At 38.4% G+C, this 23,544-nt stretch overlaps 1 protein-coding gene across 1 annotated transcript in view; it reads left to right on the forward strand.

Moving 5' to 3' along the window:
• Window positions 1-23,544, forward strand: part of LOC138215396 (uncharacterized) — a 100,770-nt gene that overhangs the window by 65,052 nt on the left and 12,174 nt on the right. Inside the window, exons 11-12 of the mRNA XM_069177517.1 lie at window positions 2,044-2,108; window positions 16,649-16,798. Coding sequence (XP_069033618.1) covers window positions 2,044-2,108; window positions 16,649-16,798 — 215 coding nt within the window. The remainder of the gene's footprint in view (window positions 1-2,043; window positions 2,109-16,648; window positions 16,799-23,544) is intronic.

Below are 23,544 nucleotides of genomic sequence, written 5' to 3' on the forward strand. Positions count from 1 at the left end.
CACTGCACACACCGCTCAAATTGAAAATGTGCATAAAAATAGGCGGGTGGAAACACACTTACTGCTTTGAAGACAAATAAGTACCCTGATGTAATTATTCTCCCGCCTTGCTGTCACTGAATGCAAGACTGCAGTTTTGCTACTGTAATTTCTCACTGACATTGTCAGAATAACACATCACGCTTCCTATAAATAACCACCTATGTCTGACTGGTTAAAACACTACGAAACATATCATCATCTATGCAGTGATTTCTGTGTTTTGAGGTCATTGTCTTCAAAGTGTCTCTGAAGACAGATGTTTTGCATTAAACGAGGCTATTTTGTGTAAGGTCGTACTCAGCGAGAGTAAAAACGACTTCCTCTCTGTCACTGATGAGCCTTAAAGAGATCTCACAAGCATCATGTGCAGTCAGTGCAGCAAAGACTGAAACAGAAGCAACAGCCAGATGAAGTTTGGATTTTATGTGCTGCTCAGGCCGGCTAATACTTAAACAATATTAAACAGGAGGACATTTTTTAATGTCATTATTGATGCTTATAGAATGACCGCATCATTGTTGTGCCAATAATGACATTAAAACACACCCTCGTGTGTAATACTTTGATTAAACAACAAGTTACCACCTAAATAAAACATATAATCTAAATGTTTTCATGTTGTGGAGCAATTCACTCTCAAAATATAAAACTTTTTGTTAGTGTGATCTCCGTTTCCATAGCAACACATGGGGTGTGACGAACAACTAGGAAACAATCAGGAGACTCAAATACAATGTTTACTACTCCGGGAAGTAGTCTGAGGGAGGGAGATAAGGAAAGGGAAGGACTGCTACAGAAGGAAGCTGGAGGAGCGTCTCCAGCAGAACAACGCACGTGAGGTCTGGAGAGGCCTTAAAACCATCACAGGCCTCAGCAGCGGTGGTGGGAGGGGCCCAGAACCTGGAGACTTAGGCATGGGCCAACAAACTACGGGTCAATGAACTAAACCTGTTTTTCAACAGTCCCAAAGAAAAAAATCGTATTTTGTTTATTTCATACGTATTTGTAAATTTGTTTATACTATGTGTCGCCCAGTAGCTGCCCGCATCTGTTTAAAAACATTGGTACTTGCGTGAGAGATCGGGTCAAGTCTACACCCAGGACATGGTCAAACCTTACACCTTAGCCCGTTCACTCCGCTCTGCATCTGCCAATCGGCTGGTCGCTCCCTCACTGCGAGCTAAACACTCACAAAATCAAGATTGTTTGCTGTCCAGGCTCCTAAATGGTAGAATGAGCTCCCCAATGACATTAGGACAGCAGAAAGTCTGTACATCTTCCGCCGCAAACTAAAAACACACCTCTTCAGACTTTACCTTGAATAGGTAGCACTTTAGTAGCACTTAAAATGGCACTTACTTATAGCACTTTGAAGTTTGGCTATCTCGAAGAAAATTGTACTTTCTTAATTGTTGTTGTTCTGAATTTGTACCCTCATGGTTGAAATGCACTTATTGTAAGTCGCTTTGGATAAAAGCATCAGCTAAATTAAATGAAATGAAATGAAATGTAATGTAATGTATATGATGCTTGGACTACAAAATTTCCCCACTGTAGTATTAATAAAGTCTAATCTGACCTTTAGCAACTACCTAGTAACAGAGAGGATTTCTAGTCTCCAACTGAATAAATACAGCACATAGAAACACTAAACTGCTCAGCGAGCTCAGTCTGGTTGGAACTAAGATATCTGATGAACAAAGATATCCATGGACCCATGTGTTTTTAACATTTTACCACCGTGTCATGTGTTAAAACCAAACCAGTCCAGCTAGCCGCTGCTAGGATTTGAAGTGTGCGGTTATCCGTGGTGTTACGGTACGGGTGATCGGAGCGACCAAAAAGGACCAAAAGAGACACGATTTCACCAAATGGGTCATTTATATGATGAGTAATATTTGTAGTGATGAGCAGGGTGTACTGATATGATCATACTGTCTTATTGTCTGTCTGCTGTAGCAGGATACTGCTCACCATGTCCTCTGTTGTCTTCATGTCCAGATCCTGTGGTTCCGGAGAGCTGTGCTCGGAGGTCTGACAACCTGCACAGTGCTCAACATCCTCTGGTGAGCACATTTGGTCCTGCTTTTTTATTGATAAATATCTCCCCTTTAATAAATATTCATAAGCTTCTATATCTTTTCAGATTTCATTATCTTTGAGAGTTATCCTCTCTTTCAGCCATTTTCTTGGAAAAATAATTACAAACTATAAATGTACTGGCTACAATGTGAGATAAGCAAATGGTTGAAGGCTGAACTTCTCAGCTAGCACACAAGAAAGTAATTCTGACTCTGACAAAATACCACCGGGGAGCTTCTCAGCTCCTGCACTGTGGCAGACACTGGTTCCCCCAGGAGACCATCTGTTGTATTAACACCCCGAGGTGAGCACAGCAGGACACTGGACTATTTCTGTGAACAACGGCCGGAACCTCTGCACAGGCAGACAGCCAGGGATTATGGTGGCAGGAAAATTGGAGGATGACTGTCTTTGAGGCTCACTCATCATTAGGTTTAATGAAGCTTTCAGCTTCCTGGGGGTCCCCATTGTCTCATTTGTTGAAACACTTTCAAGTAAAAGATTTGTTATACTTTTGGGAACATCAGTTTTAGATTCAGCATTTCACTGAAAGGTGGCTTGTTATTGAAAACAGATTGTATGGGTAATTCCATAAGGTATCAGAGTATTAGACTTTGTTAGGTAATAACAATGGGGTTGTGTTTGAAATGTCCATAAAAGTTAAGAGCATATAAAAAGCAGCTGTTGTGGAAGGCAGATATGAAACTGCATGGTTTGGATGAAGGCTGTAAGGCGGTCGTAGCCGACACAGTATGAATTATCTCAAAACAACAATTTAAGTCAGATTTGGAAATTTAGAAAATTACGCTATTATTAATTATTACTGTGTGAGGTGCAATCAAAAAGTTCCACAAACACAGACCAGTGAGGTGCACTTAGCAGGAGGATCAACAACCTTCATGAGGAAGTATTCCAAGTGTCGTCTCCTGATCAACATCATCATTTCCACACGTTAACGCTAGGGATGGGCGATACCAGACTTTTTAAGTTCAATGCGATACCGATACTTTTAGTTCGAATTTTACTGATACTGATACCAATACTTTTAGTTCGAATTTTACCAATACTGATACCGATACTTTCTTAAATGGGTATGTGAGTTTTCATAATAATGATATTTTTGGGAAAAAAAAGTTCCTTACACTTGCATTAAGGGAAAGCACATGACACATACTGGCCATTATTAACACATTTATTGTAAAACTATATTTGATTACATTAAATAAAAATGCAAAAATGTGCAAATAAATGTAAAAGATATTTTATAAAAATACCGATTAAATAAAAGTAATAAATCAATAAATTGTACAACATTTTTTTGAAATACCAAGAACAAATTGTGTACATTTGCGCTTTTTACGATTTCTTAATCTTCATGTTTAACAGGCCATGGCATTTTCTACTTGAGTTTTTAAACATTTAAGCTTCCATACAACAATGTTTGGAAAAAAACGTGAATTTCCTTGCAATCGGACATTTCTTAGAATTCCAAACAGAAAGATTCCAACAGAAAGATCCGGGCAACTTATTTACATCTTTTTACATAATCAATTACATTTTGATAATGAAAAAGGTTACCTTTTCCTACATTCTCACAATTCCTTAGTGCTGTCAAGTGATATATCTTGAAATTTGTAATTTTACTTTTTATTTTAGATTGGTGCTCAGGAAAAGTAACGTGTTAACATTTGTAGGTTGAAGCCGATTTCACCTCTGACTAATTGTCTCTCCTGCCTTTGAAAACAGCCTCTCTACTGGAACAGAGGTTGCAAACAGTTCCAAGCTATATTTTTTTCAGTTTCCTGAGCACTGAGAATGTGCTTTAACTTTTTTTCCACCAAAACAAAGGGTCCTCACTCCTTGGGATCACTTTTTCTTCCATGTATCTGCACATTTCAGTGTACACATTAGTGTTTGGTATACCCCTAAAAAAGCCATGACACGTGTCAACCAGAATCCTCCCTGGGATGCTGGATAGTTTGCACCATTCCTTTCTGTGTTGGCTGCAGGGGACGCCTGCCTCACTAACGGGCTGTTCTCACAGAGGAGGGTGATGCAGGAACAGAGGGTTTACTGGTTGTTGCCTGTCCATCATGTGACCCTCTATCTCTCTGCCTCTCCCTGTAAGTGTATCTCTCCCTTGATCGACCTCTCTTCGTTACTTAAGCTGCCCCCCCCCCCCCTCCCCGCACTGAAAAAAGTCAAACGTCGGTGTCATTGACTTAAAGTGAATTTGTACTTTAGTCCAAGTGAAAATTGTGGTTTCTGGTTTACACCAGGGTTTTTCAGTTTGCCTAAAACTAAAACATACTCCCCTCAGAGTAAATGAAGAGCAGTACTTTTACTTAAAGGGTATTTTTTTTAACTTTAAACTAGAGGTTTTCACGTCACGTCAAATCATCCTGCTTCGGAAGCCAGCACCTTCTGCGGGATCAAAAAACTCCTTTAAACAAGGTAAGAGTTTGAATTTTGTTGTTTTGAAGGGAATTTGTGTTTTGTGAACATTTATGGTTAGTGGCAGCGTGGACAAATACTTTACAGACTATCTTTGTATTTCGTACGTGTGTGAGCAAACCTAGCTAAACCATGTTAGTAGCATGGCTGTCTCATGCTAACTGCAAGGCTGTGGTTGCCTCCAGTTGACATGTGCAAAGTTAATATTGTTGCTAATGCAATTTTGCTGTCATGGAAACACAACATTGTGATTGTATGGAAAGGCTCGCTTGAATAAACTAGCAGAAGGCCTGTCGCGACCTGCGCCCAGACCTGTTTTAGCCGAGGGAGGGGCGGGGTCCCGCACCACTCACTACGGGATCCAGTGAAGCCGTGCAGCAGCAGAGGGAGGAGGGGAGGGATTGTAGTTCATTGGGGTTTTTTTCGGTGGATATCTTTACCGTTTTCCTCTTGAAACAGCATTTAGTAATACAAATATGAGTACATGTGAATTAAAGTTTTATTCTCTGATGCATAACCAAAAATGATGACCATGGATTAAGTTGCAGGACTGCATTAAAGTGCTGAGTAATGAGGAAACATTTATATTCTTGCATCTGTCAGTATAATGGAGTATAGTACAGAACCACCGGTATACCTAAGGCTCAGTTAATTAATTTGAGTCTATTGTGAGATCTCACCATTTTCTTTGTGTTCACAGGTTTGCTGTTGTGCCTTAAAAAGTTATCAACTTTAGCCATATTGCTGAAATTGGTAAGTACCATAATTAACAACTGTGAATATTATTTGCCTGTATATTTAAATAGAATTTACAAATCCAAAATAGAAATGAAGCACTTTATATAAAAGCTTTTAACTTACACAGATGTATACTTACCAACGTAGTATTTAAATGTAATTTCAGTTGAATTTGTAATGTAGTTTAAATTAGTATGAACATTTAACAGCAGGTTAACTACACAACATGGCAACTGTCAAGTAGAAGAAACTATTCTGCAAGAGCTAGCATCTACTCTTTGTAAGTAAAATCCAATTCTAGCTTATTTTTGTGGTTGCAGCTCACTTTCCACTTTCTTGACGTGAAAGACGTACTACAAAAAAAAAATGGTACTGTAGAACTTGTAGATTTTGAGCTTGTCTCCCAAAATAAATTATTATTCCTTCTATGCGTACAGGCACTTAACATAATGAAAGAAAAAGACAGCATTTTCTGCCTTTTTCAAAGTAAGAATTGGACTCTAAAGATGACGTAATGCCTTAGCAGTTTAACATACACAAACATTGATTTCATAAATAATAAATATTTATTGGGAGATGTCTTTCTTATTCACCAGAAGAGTGAATATTTGAGTGTGAATTAGTTATGGCCAATTTTGTACTGCATCGAATACATTTTTTATTCTTGATTTTACTAGACCCTTTTGGATGGGCTGACAGGTCAGTGAAAAGGCCAGCCAAGGTGCAAGTTATCCTGAACCCTGATGACACCAGGAGGCTCATTCTGCCTGATGGAAGTCCCGACAATGGAGCAGCTAATGGATGAAGTCCGAAAAGTCTGAGTTCAAATGGAATTTAAGATTGCAGGACCAAGACGGACACTATGGAGATGAACAAGTGAACTTGACATCTTCTGCAGAACTTGAGGATTTGGCAACTGTATGGGTCATCTACAATAACTTCCGTTCCAGAGAGTTTCTGGGACCAACATTCTCCTCTGACACTGAACCGCACTTAGAACATGGAAATGTGGTGTGTAGGTCAAATGTGTCACTGAGTTCAAAAACAAAGATATTCTTGAAAAGGTAGCTGAAGAAATATTCAAGTACAAAGATTACTTAACAGATGCTAACTTCCAATCTCGCATTTGCAATGGTTCAATATAAGGTAACATTCATTGTGGTTGTTTAAAAAGGGCTAGCCAAGTTTTAATACCAGAGGTAAACTTTTGATGGCTTTTGCATTGCTTATCTCATGTTTTAAAGAAATCTACCATGTTGTATGTTAGCATTGATGTGGTTAATGTTACAGGAGGCTTAAAAACAGATCAAAGACCAGAATTTACTCATTTTATGTGTTTTTCCTCAAGTGTTGATGTGTGATACACATACTAGCTAGCTCTACTGCCTGCAAAATGTCAGGTTTTATTTATGTATTTTTGTTTTATTTTTTTAATACATAACAGAAGGAAATGCATATTTTAAAACAAAACATTATTGTATTGACCTAAATTAAGTCACATTTTGCTTGTGACACAAGAAAATGTATGTATTTAAGATAAGAGTTAAATTATAGTTTGTACTGAATAAAAAATATGTCTTGAAAAAAATTAATACATTTGCTTGTAACAGAGCTATAGTAAGAGTATTTTAATTAGTTTATTCTAAAGTCAAAAATTTACTTAGATGTAATTGTAAATATTCGTTTTTTTCTAAAGTGAAACAATTGAGTTGTAACAAAGTGAAATATGGTCTATGGTCTTTATGCTAAATCATAATTTTTACTTTATGAAAGTACATTTTTTTTTGTCTTGGGTAAAAGAAACATTTTTGATTGATATTAAATTTAAAAAAATTAAGTTTTACCAAATCATGGATATAATTTGAGAAAAATGAATAAATTTAGCTGTAACAAATTTGAGCATTTTTTTTTAAGTTGGTCCAAAGTATGATTGTTTTTTTCAGTGTGTTTTGTAGGAGTGGCAGTTGTAAGAGGTCTGCCCAGTTGGTTGCCTGCACCTGAGGAGGGCGTGGCCTAAGAGTATAAAAGGGCTGCCTTCCTGTGATTGCTCTCCTCTCTTCTCCTCTGCATGAATCGTGGCTGATGACCACATGGCTTACATTTAGAGTAATTTGCTTTTGTTATTTTGATTTACACTTCCATTCACTCTTTACTCTTCCACACATGCTTACATTACTGATACCTTACATTCACACATTTTGCTCTGAGTTGCTTAGTTTACTTTAATAAACACTTTTCTTTTTGGATTTGTGTGTGGAGTCTCCCTTTTGTTGTCCAGCCTTGAGCCATGTTGTGACAATCACAACTGCCCAGGGCTTGCATCTCAGTGATGTGCCGCGTTTTGATGGTTTCCACATTTCCAGGAACACAAAGACTAGACTGTTTTTGAACCTAAAGTGCTGACTGAAAGAAGATAGTTGTGCTCAGTGTTTACAAAGCGCCTCTTGCTGCAAGCTGTGAGGCCAGAGTGTTACCCAGCAGATGTGGTTGCTCTTTGGAGAAGAGAGACCTCTTCAAAGGACCTGAGGGCTTCAGTGGCTAGGCTAATTTGGGACCACTGTCCTTCATTCAGGCACAAGGTGTTTCTCTCAAGACAGAGCGCTGTTACAACTACTTGTTGTTGTTCATACAGTCTCTCCAGCATGTGCAATATCGAATTCCATCGCGTATCTACTGCTTGAATTGGCCTGTGCTCTGGCAATTGCAGCTGAATCTGTACTTCTTTTAGCTAGTCGGATGATTTTTTTTTTTAAATTTTTTTATACACTTTATTAATCCCCGAGGGGAAATGTCTTCACTACAGCAGGGGGGCTCTCAGGGGGGAGCTGCTGCAGCAGGCTGCCACTAGCGCGGCGCCAGGTAACCTGACCTGAGGTGCATGTTTTTGGATGATGGGAGGAAGCCGGAGAACCCGGAGAGAACCCACGCAAGCACAGGGAGAACATGCAAACTCCGCACAGAAAGGCCCAGGACCGGATTCGAACCCGGAACCTTTTTTGCTGTGAGGTGACAGTGCTAACCACTGCACCACCGTGCCGCCCCCTTTTTTCTTTCTAGCAAGAAGCTCGTCACATTTCCTTGTAATCCACGCAGTGTTTTTTTTTTTGTTTGTTTTTTTAATTTTTTTTTTAATTTTATACACTTTATTAAATGCTTTGGTGCTATGGTGGAAGAACGCAATAATAGCACCACATTTATCCAGGATGGACACCAAACTTGTGTCAACCTTAATGGAGTCTTTGACAACTAAGTTGAGGGTGTGTGAAAAACATGGAATGTGTTTCCATTGGGTTTTTTGCACAGCTGAAACCATATTAGCTCCATTGTCTGTGATGACAGCATGGACCTTGTTGGTAATGCCCCAGTCATCACATTTTTTTAGGAGATCAGATATAGTGTCTGCTGTGTGCTGTACAGCTACATGGGAAGCCTGCATCTGCCAATTCTGATCAATAAAATGTCCTGTCACAGTCAAATAATCTTTAGTTGTTATTGCTGTCCACATATCACTTGTTAAAACCATACTGCTTGCTGATTCAATGGAGTCCTTCAGTGCTGTTTTGACTCCTTTGTATAGTTTTGGAATTTCACCTGACATCGAGCATTTCCTACCAGGAATTTGATATCAAGGATCCATCACCTTCACAAAATGACGGAAACCTGCATCCTAACCACTGACACGGTTTGCAAGTCGGTAACAATCATTTTGGCTAGGCTTCTTGTGATTTCTCGGGCTCTTTGGGAATTATCTGAAAAGGATTAAGCTTTCCCATTATAAAAGAAAAGCTGATTTTATTATTCAGATTACCCTCATGTAACAAAATTTAAGGTCAGACACAGAAGGCAAAACATTAGGGTTTGTTTTTTTCATGGTCTGGTCAGTTTTGAAAGGTCAATTTTGCTTCTTCTGTCATTAGTTGGAAATAACAATTAAAAAAACCATCCAAATTACACATTAAGGGGTTTATTTTACTGATGTATGAGATATCTAAATTATCCCTTTAAAGACCTTGACGCACAAAAATGTCAGAAAACTTTAATAGAAAAAATGATTCTCACATTGTACCTCAAGCAACCAACTGTGGAAGTTTCACTGTGTTAACTATTAGTTTATTCATTTATTTATTACTCTATTAACCTGTAGTGCATGGCCTTAAAATGAGATTGTGATAAAGATGTTTTGGAATTTAGGACAGGCAGACACCCAACAAAACTAAACAAACAAAATAGACTGAAGACAACATATCAAGTGTTGAAACTGAGAAAAATTACTGTTTTATGAAAAATACATGCTCATTATGAATTTGAAGAATGCTACACGTGTCAAAAAAGTTGGTAAAGTGGCAACAAAACACTGGAAAAGTTGTGCAACACTAAAAGAAAACCCCAGAGAAATTTGTATATGCAACGGACAAGGCTGAAAACCAATATTGGATGGTGGTGATCTTCGGGGCCTCAGGCAGCACTGCATTAAAAACACACACTATTCTGGAATGGAAATCACTACAGAGGCTCAGGAACACTTCTGAAAACCATCGTCTGTGAACACAGTTCATCGCTGCATCCACGAATGCAGGTTAAAACTCTCTTTTTTGAGATGTGTTACCTGGCATCAAGTTCAAAATGAGCACATATTTTTCATAAAACAATAAAATTTCTTAACATTCTCAACATTTCAACATTGTCTTTGGTCTGTTTTCAATTAAGTATGGGTTTTGTGATTTGTAAATCATCACATTCTGTTTTTATTTCAATTTTACATAGCTTCCCAACTTATTTTGGAAATGGGGTTGTACAATTGTAAAAGGAGAAGGCAAACCCATTCTAAACTGAATGCTCTGTAACACTGCTGCATGAGACAGTGTCTGAAAAACCCATGACAAAATTTTACTGAGTTCCACCTCACAATTGGTTGTATCTGACCTTTGGTGTACTTTACTGATCGGCTTCTGGCAAAACAACTTACAGCAGCTCCACACAATAAGTCTCTCTCCTCTGGGATGCTTCTGAGATTTATGAGCTTCAGGCTGCCTTTTTTTTTAGTTTTGTGTCCAACCTACACACCACATTCTGAAAGCAGTGTTGTGTGGCAAAGTAATACTCTAAAATAATATGCTGTTGTTGTTTCTTTTTCATTTATTGATTCATTATAACATTTCAGAGTTATTTCAAATGGGTTTGCTCTCTCCTTCTACATAGAGTACAGAGGCTTCTGGTACACATATGCACTGGAAAAAAAAAGTATCCTTTTACTTTTAATTGTATGAATGCACTTTTAGGGAACTACATTGCATGAGCCTCCATTTAAGTGCACTATTTTACAAGGGCTGTGTCCTTCAACAGGGCTGTTTGTGTTTAACTAACACGGTTTATGTGGTGCTGCAGAGTGCACACACAAATATTTTCCTGCAGCATGTTGAGATTGTTTCTCCACTGCATTGGTCCGATATCTTGGTGAATTACTGTGTGTCCAAGTGAGAGGAGATGCATGATAGAGGGCGTGTTAATCTAGTTCTGCACTGCATTCTGTGTGCCAAGAGTAGGTGTGTTTTAAAGGTGTGTGATGCACTGCTTGAAATAAGTGCACGAGCTGCTGCAGATCACCACCAGACATGGGGTATGCTTTCAGGTGTGACTGAGTCTATGTGTGACCTTCATTTGGTTGACTCAAAAGGAGATGGTGAGAAAAAAGACAACAGAGGAAGTATACTGCATTCAAATGTTGTCGTATTTACTGCATTCCCGAGAAGAGTCTGTATGAACGGCGCCCCCCTGTTGCATTCATGACGTTGGAACTCTAAATTGTCTTTAAGCCTCCAGTTCACGAGCTGTAATGTGTTTGCTGATGTTTACAGAAAGGTCAGAGGTCATGGAAGTTCATGTTTGGTTGGATGTTCAGCTAATATATTGTAGTTTTAGTCATGTAGAGTTTGTCTTCAAAATTTAGACAACAGCCTATGTCTGAGGAAAATTTTCATCTTCCCAACGGCCTCATCTTTCCTCTCCGTGTCTTTGTATTTCCTGTCAGCTTGATAAACTGTTAGCCTCTGTGGCTTCTAGACGCCATCCATGTTGCTGTGGCCCAGGCCCTAGGACTCAACCAGTTAAACGCCAAGCTTATGATGCACACGACTTCATATGTCGTAACCACAAGCTCACGAGTTCCATTTGAACGCAGCAGCATGATAAAAACTGAGTTGTTTTAGCCTCAAAGTTCATAATAATGTCAACGAAAAGGGCCGAGAACTTTTCCTTATCTAGAGCATGATGATCAGCTGAGAGCACATTTACTATCACTGAGATTGCGTGCTTATGAATCTGTATGATGACACACTAGTGACTACATAGTTCATGGACATTAGCCTTTAACATGTACGTGTAACAGAACAATGATGATGTATTAAAACCGTAGTTCTCTACAGTTCTAACAGAACCCTGTCTCTCCACGAGACAACGCAGTTGATGTGTTTGATGAGAGACAGTCCTGAAGTGTGTCATTATCAGCATGTTGAATGATGATCACCTGTCAGCCTTTCTGTGGCACCAGGCTTCCATCCACCTCTGAGGGGCATATCGGAAGAGCTGGAATTTGTTTTTATTCAGTCGTAGTCAGACAACACATGGTGCAACTAGCTGGTTTTTATTTTGCAAGCTTGACTCATTTCACCTTTATGAAATGGATCAACAATATCAGCATATAATCCCCATTATGCAAAACAAATTAAAACTCTTTAAACTTCATTTCATAAAAATTAAGATGAGATCTGGATAAATCACAGCTGTAAACTAATACCTACACAATGGAGAACAAATGAATACAAAGCATCCAGACCTGCTTTTTTTTATATCACATATTTCTCAGGAGAATGAGAGGTTGTAAACATTTCATAATATCTGAGAGATGAACAGATGAACTCACAGAATTGATATTATTTGTTCTTCAATCGGCCTGAAGTCTGCACTGTTGGTTATTGTAAGTAGAGAGGAAGCATCACGCTGCACAGATCCCCTTCTCCTCCCTCTTGCTTTCTCTCACCGCTCTCTGATCACACTACTTCTTTTTGGGGTCCTGTTCCCGCTTGACGTCCTGGTAAGCAATTTCCTCTGCCTCCATTTTTCAGACCATAATTTTGATTGATAATTATCGTTGGGGACATAATTCTGTGGAGCCACCCTGCAGAGTGAAAGACTAGTAGAATAAAATAGAAATGGTGTGTTGTTGGGTTCATCCGAGCGTAGCCACAACAAATGAATGGATAAATCTCTCAGAGCTGTGCTCTGCACTGCCAAGTCTGAGAGCCTAGCAGCCGCTGCCGCAGAGAGACCAGAAAACCTTCCCTCTCTCTGCAGCCTGACTTTATGGCCTTTGGTTTCAAACACACAACTTGTGATTTGTCCTCCGTTTCACAGTCAGCCGTTTTTGTTTTTTAGAAAACCTTTAAAGACCGGCTGTATCCTGAAGGATTATCAGGCTGTTTTCCAATCGTGCTTAAAACCCTCGACAATCCGAGTAGAAATCCCCATCAGAGGCTTGTTTGTTCCTGCTGGTCACCGATGATTGTCTCCCATAACAAACAAAAATTGCTGAGCTGCTAATATTAGCACATTAGATCTCTATGACTTAATGCTTGCAGAGACTGCTGAGATTACGAGTCCTAATGTGAATGACATGAGCATCGTCTCATTTCAGTTATATGGTTTCTTTTTGGTGATATTATTATTATTATTATTATTATTATTATTATTATTATTATTTGCATTAAATCTTCCACATAAGACACAGAAAGCTGGTGAAGTCTGTCATTATGTGCAGCATGTTATAGAGTGTAAATCTACACTGGTATTTATACCGGTACCAAATTGGTTTTCATCACATTATTTTGCTATTGTTAAGAGCCATTTATGGAGGGCAGTGCAGGGAGGAAGTAAAAGGAAATATAAGGAATATTAAGTCATCACTAAAGTGCACAACCCCCCGAATGTCAAAAAAACCAAGCTGGTTGTGACCCTTTATTCGGTTTTGGACAGTGATGTTTGGCTTCTTGAAAACGTATGTCACTCAAAACACCTCTCTAGTCTCATTGCTGTATTGTCAATGGCTATTCAAAGAATTTTAAGGGTCTCTGTTGCCAATTTTAACACTGTGACACAAAATGTAATGTACGTCCTGCTTTTGATCAAGCAGGGTTACATCTTCCTCCTGCTCCACACACAGTCACGATGCTACGCATTGTTAGCGCGCAACAGGAGTAGTCTCTGAACTGTTCCATCCCCACTTGTGGACGTGTTCAACAAAATACCAAAACTATAATTTCTTTAAATATATATATATATATATATATAAATTTAAATATATATATTTATATAAATATATATATAAATGTATATATATATATTTATTTATTTATATATATTTATATAAATATATATATAAATGTATATATATATATAAATTTAAATATATATATTTATATAAATATATATATAAATGTATATATATATTTATTTATTTATATATATTTATATGAATATATATATGTATATATATATTTAAAGAAATTATAGTTTTGGTATTTTGTTGAACACGTCCACAAGTGGGGATGGAACAGTTCAGAGACTACTCCTGTTAAATATAAATATTTATATAAATATAAATATATATATATATATATTTAAATGTATATATGTGTATATATAAATATAAATATATATATATTAAATGTAGTATTTAAATATATTAAATATATTCAATTAGTTTAACAGTAAAGGTAATAATCTATCACACTGAATACAGTTCAACATTTTAGGCAGAAATTAAAGTAAACATAAAGGTGTTGGATTGACTGAAAGTTTTGTTTTCAGACTGACACCTACCTAAAACTTTTAACAGAAGATAAATGGTTGTCTGGGCGAAGAGGAAAATAAAAGTAACATGACAGTAAAATATTGTCGTACTTGTCACATTCATTCTACCATAAAAGTACACAGGCAACATGCTATCCCTGCTAAACTCAATTAGCTTGTTTCTATTTTCAGCAGGAAGTTTGATAACTTTTCAAATTTACACAAGTCACTTCGACAGAAATTCTAATAAAATTAGACAATAAAATGGTAAAAAAATATCATATAATGGATTTTTCATTTCACATCATTCATTTTAACACAATTTTGCAGCCATGGTTTTACAGAAACAGAATTTGATGCTTTAATTTTCTTATTCTTTGAAAAAAAAAAAAAAAGGAATTTCTCTGCGACAAAAACTGAACTGAAGATAATTAAAAGATGGGATGATCTCTTTTATTGCTTTCATGATTTCAAGATTTCAATTTTGTCACGTACTCATTTGCTGCGAATGTAATGAATTTTGTGTGAAACTATGATTTTGTTATGAAAACATTTAGTTTAAAATTGTATTTTACACTTGGATTTTATTTTCCGTTGTTGTTTTCTTAACAAACAATTGAAAAACAGAGTTGGTGGTATTTTGGTGGAAAATCCAATATCTTGTTTGGACTGGTTTAAGGACATTTTTTTCAACTGATTGTTTCTGTCATATTAAGTTCTTATTATCACCTTGATATTTTGTTTATATGTGCATTTTTCTGCTCAGTTTGTTTTGATGTTACTTAAAAAATAAGAGGCAGAGTGATGTGAAGTTCAGGAGATGTTTGTGCTCTTATACAGAAAAAAACCCAACTATTTTTGTCTGAGTAGGTTTTGCTTTTAAATTCTTCCTGCGGACGTACAATAAGTTTAAATGCTATGCAGTACAGAAACCAGCCGACACGCAGCACTGAGTGATGGTGTACATACAGTATAATACACCAGGAAATGGATGCTCCTGTCAAACATCGCAATGGGAAAGAAACTAGGAAACCAGGAGCCTGTGGTGTTGCAGAGTAAATTATCAACACACAGTACCAGTGTTGTCGAGCAGGTGGGAGGAAACAGTGAAACCAGCTGCTGTGTTTAGAGAGAAATCATCAAGACCTAATTTTTTTTATTCATGACTGTGCCAATAAAATGAGGCTTCAGTTCAGCTTCAGATGTGTCAGGTGCTGATAAATGGATATTTAATTAATGTTAGTGTGAAGTCTTGGTCTCCATGTCAGGATTGTGGGAGGTTTAATTTTCTTAAAGGGTAGAAGAGAAACCGGGGTCACAGGTCTGACTGGTAGTCCTCGAAGAGGTGAAATGTACTGCTGTTCTTTCCTCATGGCCAGTCGCAATCTCTAATTATACTGCAGTCATTAATCCAGTGCTTCTGAAAAAGTATGCTGTAGAGTTAAATGACATAATGGTTCATTAAAAAGTCTTACTAAATGCTTTACAAAAATTAGGGTCATTGAAGAAATGCTATTGTAAAGCATTTTCCAAAGAACAACCCCCTCCTTGTTCACCACTGTTGGTAGGTTCCGCCTGAAACTCTCATTACGGTTTTTCACGATCACTAAGACACATTTCTTGAAACCTTCCATCCTTTTCTCAAAAGTGTAAGCACAAATCCCAATCTTCAAACTACATTCACAAAACCTCTAAATCTTCTTGGAAAACTGAACTTTCACCTCAGAACAGTTTCATCTGTGCTCCAAACCAAACTATGTTGTCACATCATGCTCCAAGCCATTGAGCATTCATCACACACGGCATCAAAAAATAGAAATCACAATGTTCAGGCCTCCGGAATTTGTTTTTGTTTGCAATACAATAAATGCATTTTAAATTTCAAAAGAAGAAAAAAACATTTCATAAATCAGCGGATTCAGCATTTTAGTAAAAAATACAGTTGTGGAAAAAGACGAAATGTAAATGAAAAGATGTTCCGTCGGAGGACCTGGTCAATGATGTAAAGGCTGACACTGTTGATTCCCTCCAAATTTCCAATAAGTCTGCTGTATTTCATGCAGTCTAATGGTGTTGTTTTAAACAACCATGTTACAGTAACTATGAGGGCCTCTTACTGTTGGAGAACACAGGTGTCCTTCCACCCTCGCATGAAAGTCTGTCAATTCTACAAAACAGGTGAACGTTCAGTTACAAAATTTTACATTCAGCACCGTACCAACAGTGATGGACTTTGTGTTTGTGTCTGCTCAAGTCAGAGGTTACAATGTATCTTTGTAATTGTGTTGTAATAGCTATTTACTCTGTAATCTAAAAATTTTCGATGTTTGGCAACTACTTTCAAACAATTTTAAAGAAAATCAAGTCAAATCATAAAATCAGAACGTTGGAATCACTACTTGTGCGTGGAGGTCAAACATATTTCAAATGGCCTGTTGGTGACTGTATAACATCACATGTGCTCTAATCAGTGTGTGGTTGTGTGTAGGTGCTGGGCTGTGCTGGAGATTGTCCCCCAGACATCGTTACCAGAGAGGATGACAGCAGCTGAGACAACAGCACGGCCTGACTCCAGCAGCCCATCCGGTCCGCCGTCCTCACTGTCCCCTCTCCTGTACACGAACATCTCGCTGGAGGAGTGAGTCTCTGCTCTGAATGTTTGTCTTTCATCACAACCAGTGATTCTTTCGCCACAAGCCTGGAACTTCAGCCAACGGTTGGATTCTCTGTTGTAGCTTGTTAATTGTATTGTGTGGTTGATGATGATACTTTTATTGGACTTGCTTGAGTTCTGGTAGTCTTTAACATCATCCAAGTTTGAGGAAAAAAGAAAAATTTGTTTCCAGTCCATTTACCTTCAGCTATGTGTTGCATAGCTTGCGCACTTTTCTGTGTTTGAAGACCGTGATATGAATAAGACAATCAGTCCAGAGTTTTCCTTCTTCCCTCCTTGTATATGAAACAGTTTTGTTGGGTTTCCTGCTGCGGTTTAAAAATATTACTTTTTTTCGGTTTTTAGTTCTTGGGGAATTTATGTTTTCTATTAAGGGCCAACGATGGATTGTATATCAAAGTTGCGAGTTTTAAAAATGAGTCAGATGCAGGAATTCCCATAAGCTGCAATACCAACAAGTGTCACTAGAGGTTGGCTCCAAAAAGCATCCGGCTCCATAGACTCCCATTCAACTTCTCTCATCAAATACAAAGTAAATAAAATGTCTCCATCAGTTATCTCGGTGTTGTTAGCTAAAGTTGCTCCTTCTTATTAGTTTTCTGGAGGTGCATCTGAAAATAATCTCATTAATTAGAAAATAAGATTCAAAAATACCTGTTTTGGGGGGCGTGTCTGTTTGATTGACAGGCCTGTGGTGCAGTCAGGTTACAGCTATCGGTGGCCGGGATGTAGTATCATCAGGTTTACAATCAGATCAGTCAGATCCACCGCTGGCTCCTCCCCCAGCTCGTCCAAATATGGTCACTTCCTGCTCCTAACTGCTCTGAACTAACAAGATGGCGACGGACAGAATCTGAACTGGAGGCTTCATAACATTTACAAACCAATGATAAGCTCACTGATGGTTGATGGTTGGGGCCAACACAAGTGCAGATGTTTAAATGGAATTATACTTACTGATATAAAATAGTAAATGCAGATCATGGGCGTTGGGGGAAGTTTACCACCTATTATTAGTTACAGTCTTCAGCCACGGTGGTTTGTATTTCTGTCACAAACATGTTGGTTGAAATAAACATTAAGTTCCTCACTGCAAAACTGTTGAACTGCCGGTTTCAAGTTTAGTTTCTAAGATATTAGTTGACCTTGGAAACAGCAATATATAGATAATGTCTCTTCACCAGTTGTTTATACCTATCATACCTATTATCAGTTACATTGTTTGTGCTCTGAATGATTATCAACAACAGTTTATTGGAGGTGAGTTGAGAGCTGTTATGGTAGACTATTTCAGTAGTGCATCTTATGACTGTCATTTAAACAATCACACCTCTTTTGTTCGTCATTAAACTTATAAACGGGACTCCTACTTTGATCTGTGGAGGGATTCTTCAACATGTTCATTGTGTTTCCTCTTTTGGAGACACTCTGCATCCATGGTTTTTGCAAACTGGATGTCTGTCCTTGAGGACAACTCCACGTTAGTTTTTAAGATGTCTAAAGTTATCCTATGTTGTTTTTAATAACTTTTTTGGGGCTTGCAGGCGAGCATCTCCGTTCCATGCATTTTTTTTTTTCAATACCGATTATAAGCACTTGTGCACGGTATGATAATCATTCATTTTACTACCACAGCATACCGTGACACCAGTAATCTGCTGCTGCAACCCTATTTCTGGGGTTTAAAATTGTTATTAACGATAGACAGGCAGACTGTGTAGTGATGAATAATTAAATAATAAGGGCCCCACAATAAAGAACAGCACCAGAACCATCAAAGTACCCTAACTGAACTGTCCTCTGAATACCATGCTGTCAAATAACAGTGACATAACATCAGCCTTTAAATAACTTGGCAGGTATGGAGCTCCTCTGGTGCCATTACATTGTCCACACCCATCCTGAGATCATAAAACGCAGCACTAGATTTCCTTTTATGATACAAAGTTAGCTTTTTGGCATCAGCAGTCTGCCATTTCCTTGATGCCCAAAGTGTGACAGTGATGATACATCAGCAGAGAACTGTGTGAATATGTGCAATTAACATCTCTTGTACTGCATATGTAATTATTTCAAAGCATCTTTGAATTGTAATCGCTCCCTGACTCAGGCCTTCCCTTTCCATTAAGTCCTCTTTCATTACGTTGATTTGCAGAACAACCGTTTTTCATTCTGATTGCCGGGCATGAATTTTTATTTCTGTGTTATTCTTTCCCACCCACCCATTACAGTTCATTGTTCATCTCTTCAAAAAAAAAAAAAAAAAAAGCAGCTCCTGTGACCCACATGGCTGAGACAACCTCAGTGACAGGTACCCTCCTCTCTCAGCTCAAACAGACCCACAGTGCCCCCTGGTGGATTTGTATTGAATGTGTTTGGAGCACAGTTGTTTGTGCCGTTTCAAATCCCAACCATCTAATCTTCCTCTCCTCATCTGTAGAGGCCATTAAAGCAGCTCTGTGCTTTTAAAGCCGTGTTTGAATGAAAGGGGGTAATAACAACACCGGCCTCGCGTGTCACCAGGATCACAAACAACAGTTTGCTTTTAGACAGATTGCATTTAGGATTGTTGGTGAGTAAAGGTGAAGGTGATCGGGGAGCATTTCTAGGTCTGGAAGAGTTGTGACTCGAACGTGATCTACATCCTGCTGTTTGTGCACACACGGGCAGAAGCTGCCAGCGTGTCTTCTGTGACACTACGTGTGAAAAACTTGTGTCCTCTAGATGACGACATCTGACATGCACGTGTGACACGCAGGCTGTGTGGCTGCTCGGTTGACCTGTTAACATTAATGCTGTACGACTGATTTATGCACTTTTATTGTTGTCATACTGTTAGAAAGAATAAAAACACAGCATTTTGGACTGTAAAGAAAACTATTAACTTCATCTAAAGCTAATTTAAAATTTGAATTTGGTTTTAAATGGCTTGTTTAAATGTTGAGCAGTAAAAGTTTCAGCAGCACAGAAAACACACCTGCGTTGAAGTTAATGGAGCCGAAATGTAACAGTTCATTATTAATTGAAATTGATAATATGTCATTAATGGATCCTCTGGTTTATTTAGAGCCTCACATGCTCAGCGATGCAGAGAAACATGACGCTGGAGACATTAATTATGCCATTTTATCTTGATTTTCAGAGTGAAAATGGGAACAACGGTTCTTCTCTGTTATATTTGCTGCACGTGTGACGGTGGTCTGTTTGCATTTACAGGACAAATCATTGAAGCTGTCGTCCGCCGTGTTCATAAAAGAGTGTGAAGACTTTATTAAGTCACAAACAGAGAGGAACATCTACTGTTTTCACTTTAATGAATATGTTAAATTACAGACTAAAGATGGCAATTACTAAGAGACTTTATTATGGTGTTTATGACAAACAAAAAGTCCATAACTAACATTTCTTTTCTACTACAATGTCAGGGAAATTCTGCTGTTCAGGTCTCTCACACTCTGAGACTCGTCTGATTGCTCTGATGGAGGTAAAGGTCCTGTAAGGACATCCAGACCTCATGAACTAACTGTCCAAGATTGGTTTTGATGATGCTCAGACCGGAGACAGCCCGTCTGACTCTCTGTTTGACAGAATCACTCCAAGGAACCACTTGTGTTCTTATCTGAAAGAATGTGTTTCTTTCTAACTTTGTTAGAGTTCAGGCTCTGCATTGTCACCCAGAACAATCTCCTTTGATTCCCTTCATCTCCACCATTTCCATCAGACCAAGATTAAGCATAACAAAGATGATAGTTTTTGCAATATTGATATAGTTTAGGGTTTTTTAGTTTTTTGATGTCGCTTTACCTCCAGAAATTTCAAAGTGCTGAACAAACAGAAAAAAAAAAAGAAATCTGTCTGGTAATGTTCTCGTTTCCCTACCAGAAGGCATTAATCCCTCTCTGGGAATCTTTTTTGGAAATATTTGAATAATAGCGAGTCAGAAAACTAATCTGAATGACCTGACAGCAGACTAACCACGGCATCTGTCATACGTCCAATAACGAGGTCAGACAATGAAAACAATGAGAAGGAGCCTCACACGCTTCCATTCAGATCAGGACGCGTGTCAGATGTGCCAACTCGGCAGTCTGAGCAGTAAAAAGCTCCTCTCCGGTCAAACATGCGGGTCAGCAGCACCGCGCCTCAGGACAGCCACCTGCCACCATAACACTGCAACACGTGGATGAGTACATTTCCCATCACATTTACATGCATGTCTACAAAGTGTTCGTGCTTTCAAAATATTCATTATCTCAATGGACCATTTCACTGTTGAATCAAGAGGTTATCTAATCACGGCTCAGGAACTGGAACCTAGTACCTGGTACTCCATTAGTCTTTAGTGCCAGAAGTCATGAACATATATTTGTTCAAGCTAGTGTGGGTGTCAGCGTCGCTATGCAGTCAGCGTACCTGTCAGGCAAGTCACAGGGAATACCTGCATTACTAGATTAGACAATAAGAGTATCGGTGTACAAACATTAGGGCGGGGTGATATGGCCTTAAAATAATACCACAATGTTTCAGGGTCTCTCTCTTTATAATACAATATTTTTTTATGTTTGTTTGTCCTTCGAATAGCTCAACTCTTTGTTTCATGTGCTTCAAACTCAGTGTCTGTGTTGGACCCGAGGTTTTGCGCTGTTAAATTTGGTATGATTTGGATCGCTGACTTGTTTAATATTCAGAAACTTTAACTCTGTGGCAAACTACAAAACTGGCAACCAGCCCTCTGTTCAGTGGGGGCGGAGTCACCCCCGCTCAGCTATAGTTATAGAGAACATTGAGTCTGCTACAAACTACTGTAATGTATGCAAGATTTTTTTTGTATTTCATTTTGAAATACTTTTTTTAAGGTCAAGATTTTATGTTTTGGATGCAACATTTATACTTTTGGGTCATTATCATTGGGAATGAGTTGCTCATTTGTCTCTGTGTTTGTGGACTTCTTTTTTTTTCCACCTTTCCTGTTTCCTCAAACCCAGAGTGGTGGAATGATTTTCAGGCTGAAGGTTTCCATGTTGTCCCTGGGACTGTTTCCTCAGCCACCTCTATGAGTTTGGGATCAGGAGAGGCATGCTGGTGATTCTATCTTGTGGAGTCACATAGTCCTCCGTTTCCTCGAGCTTGGGGAGGGTTTCCTTCCAGCCCCTCCAACTCTTCTTGAACAGACATCTCATTCTGGGTGAAAGTTTGTTGCATCTCTGTGATCTTTGTGTTTTGCTTGTTCGCGTGCAGACGTTTCCTGAAGGATTTTACAGGCCATCTGCAGCTCCTCAGCATCCCTCTGCAGGTCTTCTCCTTGATGTTGTTGTTCACCTGAGACACAGGTCTTTGTGATGCATCAGCAAACTTCTGCAGCCTCTCCAGCTCCCTCCCGTGTCTCTTTGTCCTCGTTGATGAACATGTCCTTCAGCGTTTTTTTGTTTATTCAGCTGGATTCTTGTTTCCTTCAGTTCTTCAGTAAGTTGTCACTTTTCCAAGCAGTTGGCCCTCTTCCAGCAGCTCATTTCATCTTTTGGCTTCTTGGAGAAACATATTATCCTGTTTTCCTCCTCTCAGTTACTTAAACATGAGGATTTGAATGGGTAGTTTTCAGCGAGGTGAGTCACAGAAAGGTTGTTAATAATCATAGTTTGTCTCTGAAGAGATGATGTCTGTGTCGGGGGTCGACTTGTTCTTTGTCACTTGCTGAAATACTGGAATGACCTGACTGCTGATCAGCTGAGGCCTTGTATAGAGACCTGATGTTGTGCTCCAAAGCTCCATCTCTTCTACTCCTATTTCTTCCTACGTGTTTACATTCAAAATCACAATCAGTAATAGTTTATTTAAAATATTTGTATCTTTTTTCAGTACAAAGTCATGGGTCCGATTTTTAGGGGGAGATTATAGCTGCCATGTTGCATGAAAGTATGATCACGTAAATCAAAGTGTTTCAGAACAAATGAGTGAATGTTTAATACATTTTTATAAGAAACAGAAACAGATATTTTTTTAAACAGCAAATGCACAAAACATGAATACATTTTGAAGAACGTGCAATCGTAAGAAAAATGGGTGAATTAATAATCATATATAAATTAATTTTAAAAAAATTATAATAACAACAAATACAAGTCCTGCATTTAAAACCTTACTTAAGTAAAAGTTTCTTGCATTTTACTGCTGTAGATGTTTAAGGTTGTGATCATTTTAATAACGACACGGTTAATGTGCAGCAATACTGCATATACTGATATATTTATATCAGTCTTGTCCTGTGAGCTCATTGCTTTCTGAAACATTGTGATGATTTCCAGAGTTTGACGCTAACTTTGTTATGACTGTTCATGTGCACGAAGAAATCCCAGACGCACACTGCTGAAAAACCATGTGGAACTCAGGAATTGATGATGTTGATGAAGTAATGAAGTTTTATTTTCCCTGCTGCTCTGTGCACCTCATCTTGCTGTGGTTTTTTCACATGCACAAGCACTTTAGATATGGTAGTTTTTTACTGTATTGCTGCTTCCTGTCTGTCTCTGTCGTACTGACAGGAATCTGTCTGAAGGCTGTGTTAGTCTGATGGGAAGAGCCCATTGACAACATATTTTGAGGAGTTTATCTGCTTTGATAATGAGTGTCAATGTGAATGTAAAGTGCTGGATGCTAACCTAACACTGAGAGGAGGTTTGGGGGTTAGCAGAGGGTCGACAGCTGCCTGCAAC

This window comes from Embiotoca jacksoni, unplaced genomic scaffold (genome assembly GCF_022577435.1).
Source record: "Embiotoca jacksoni isolate LCO1_2020_lvr unplaced genomic scaffold, fEmbJac1.0.p SCAF_74, whole genome shotgun sequence".
Lineage (NCBI taxonomy): Eukaryota > Metazoa > Chordata > Actinopteri > Embiotocidae > Embiotoca > Embiotoca jacksoni.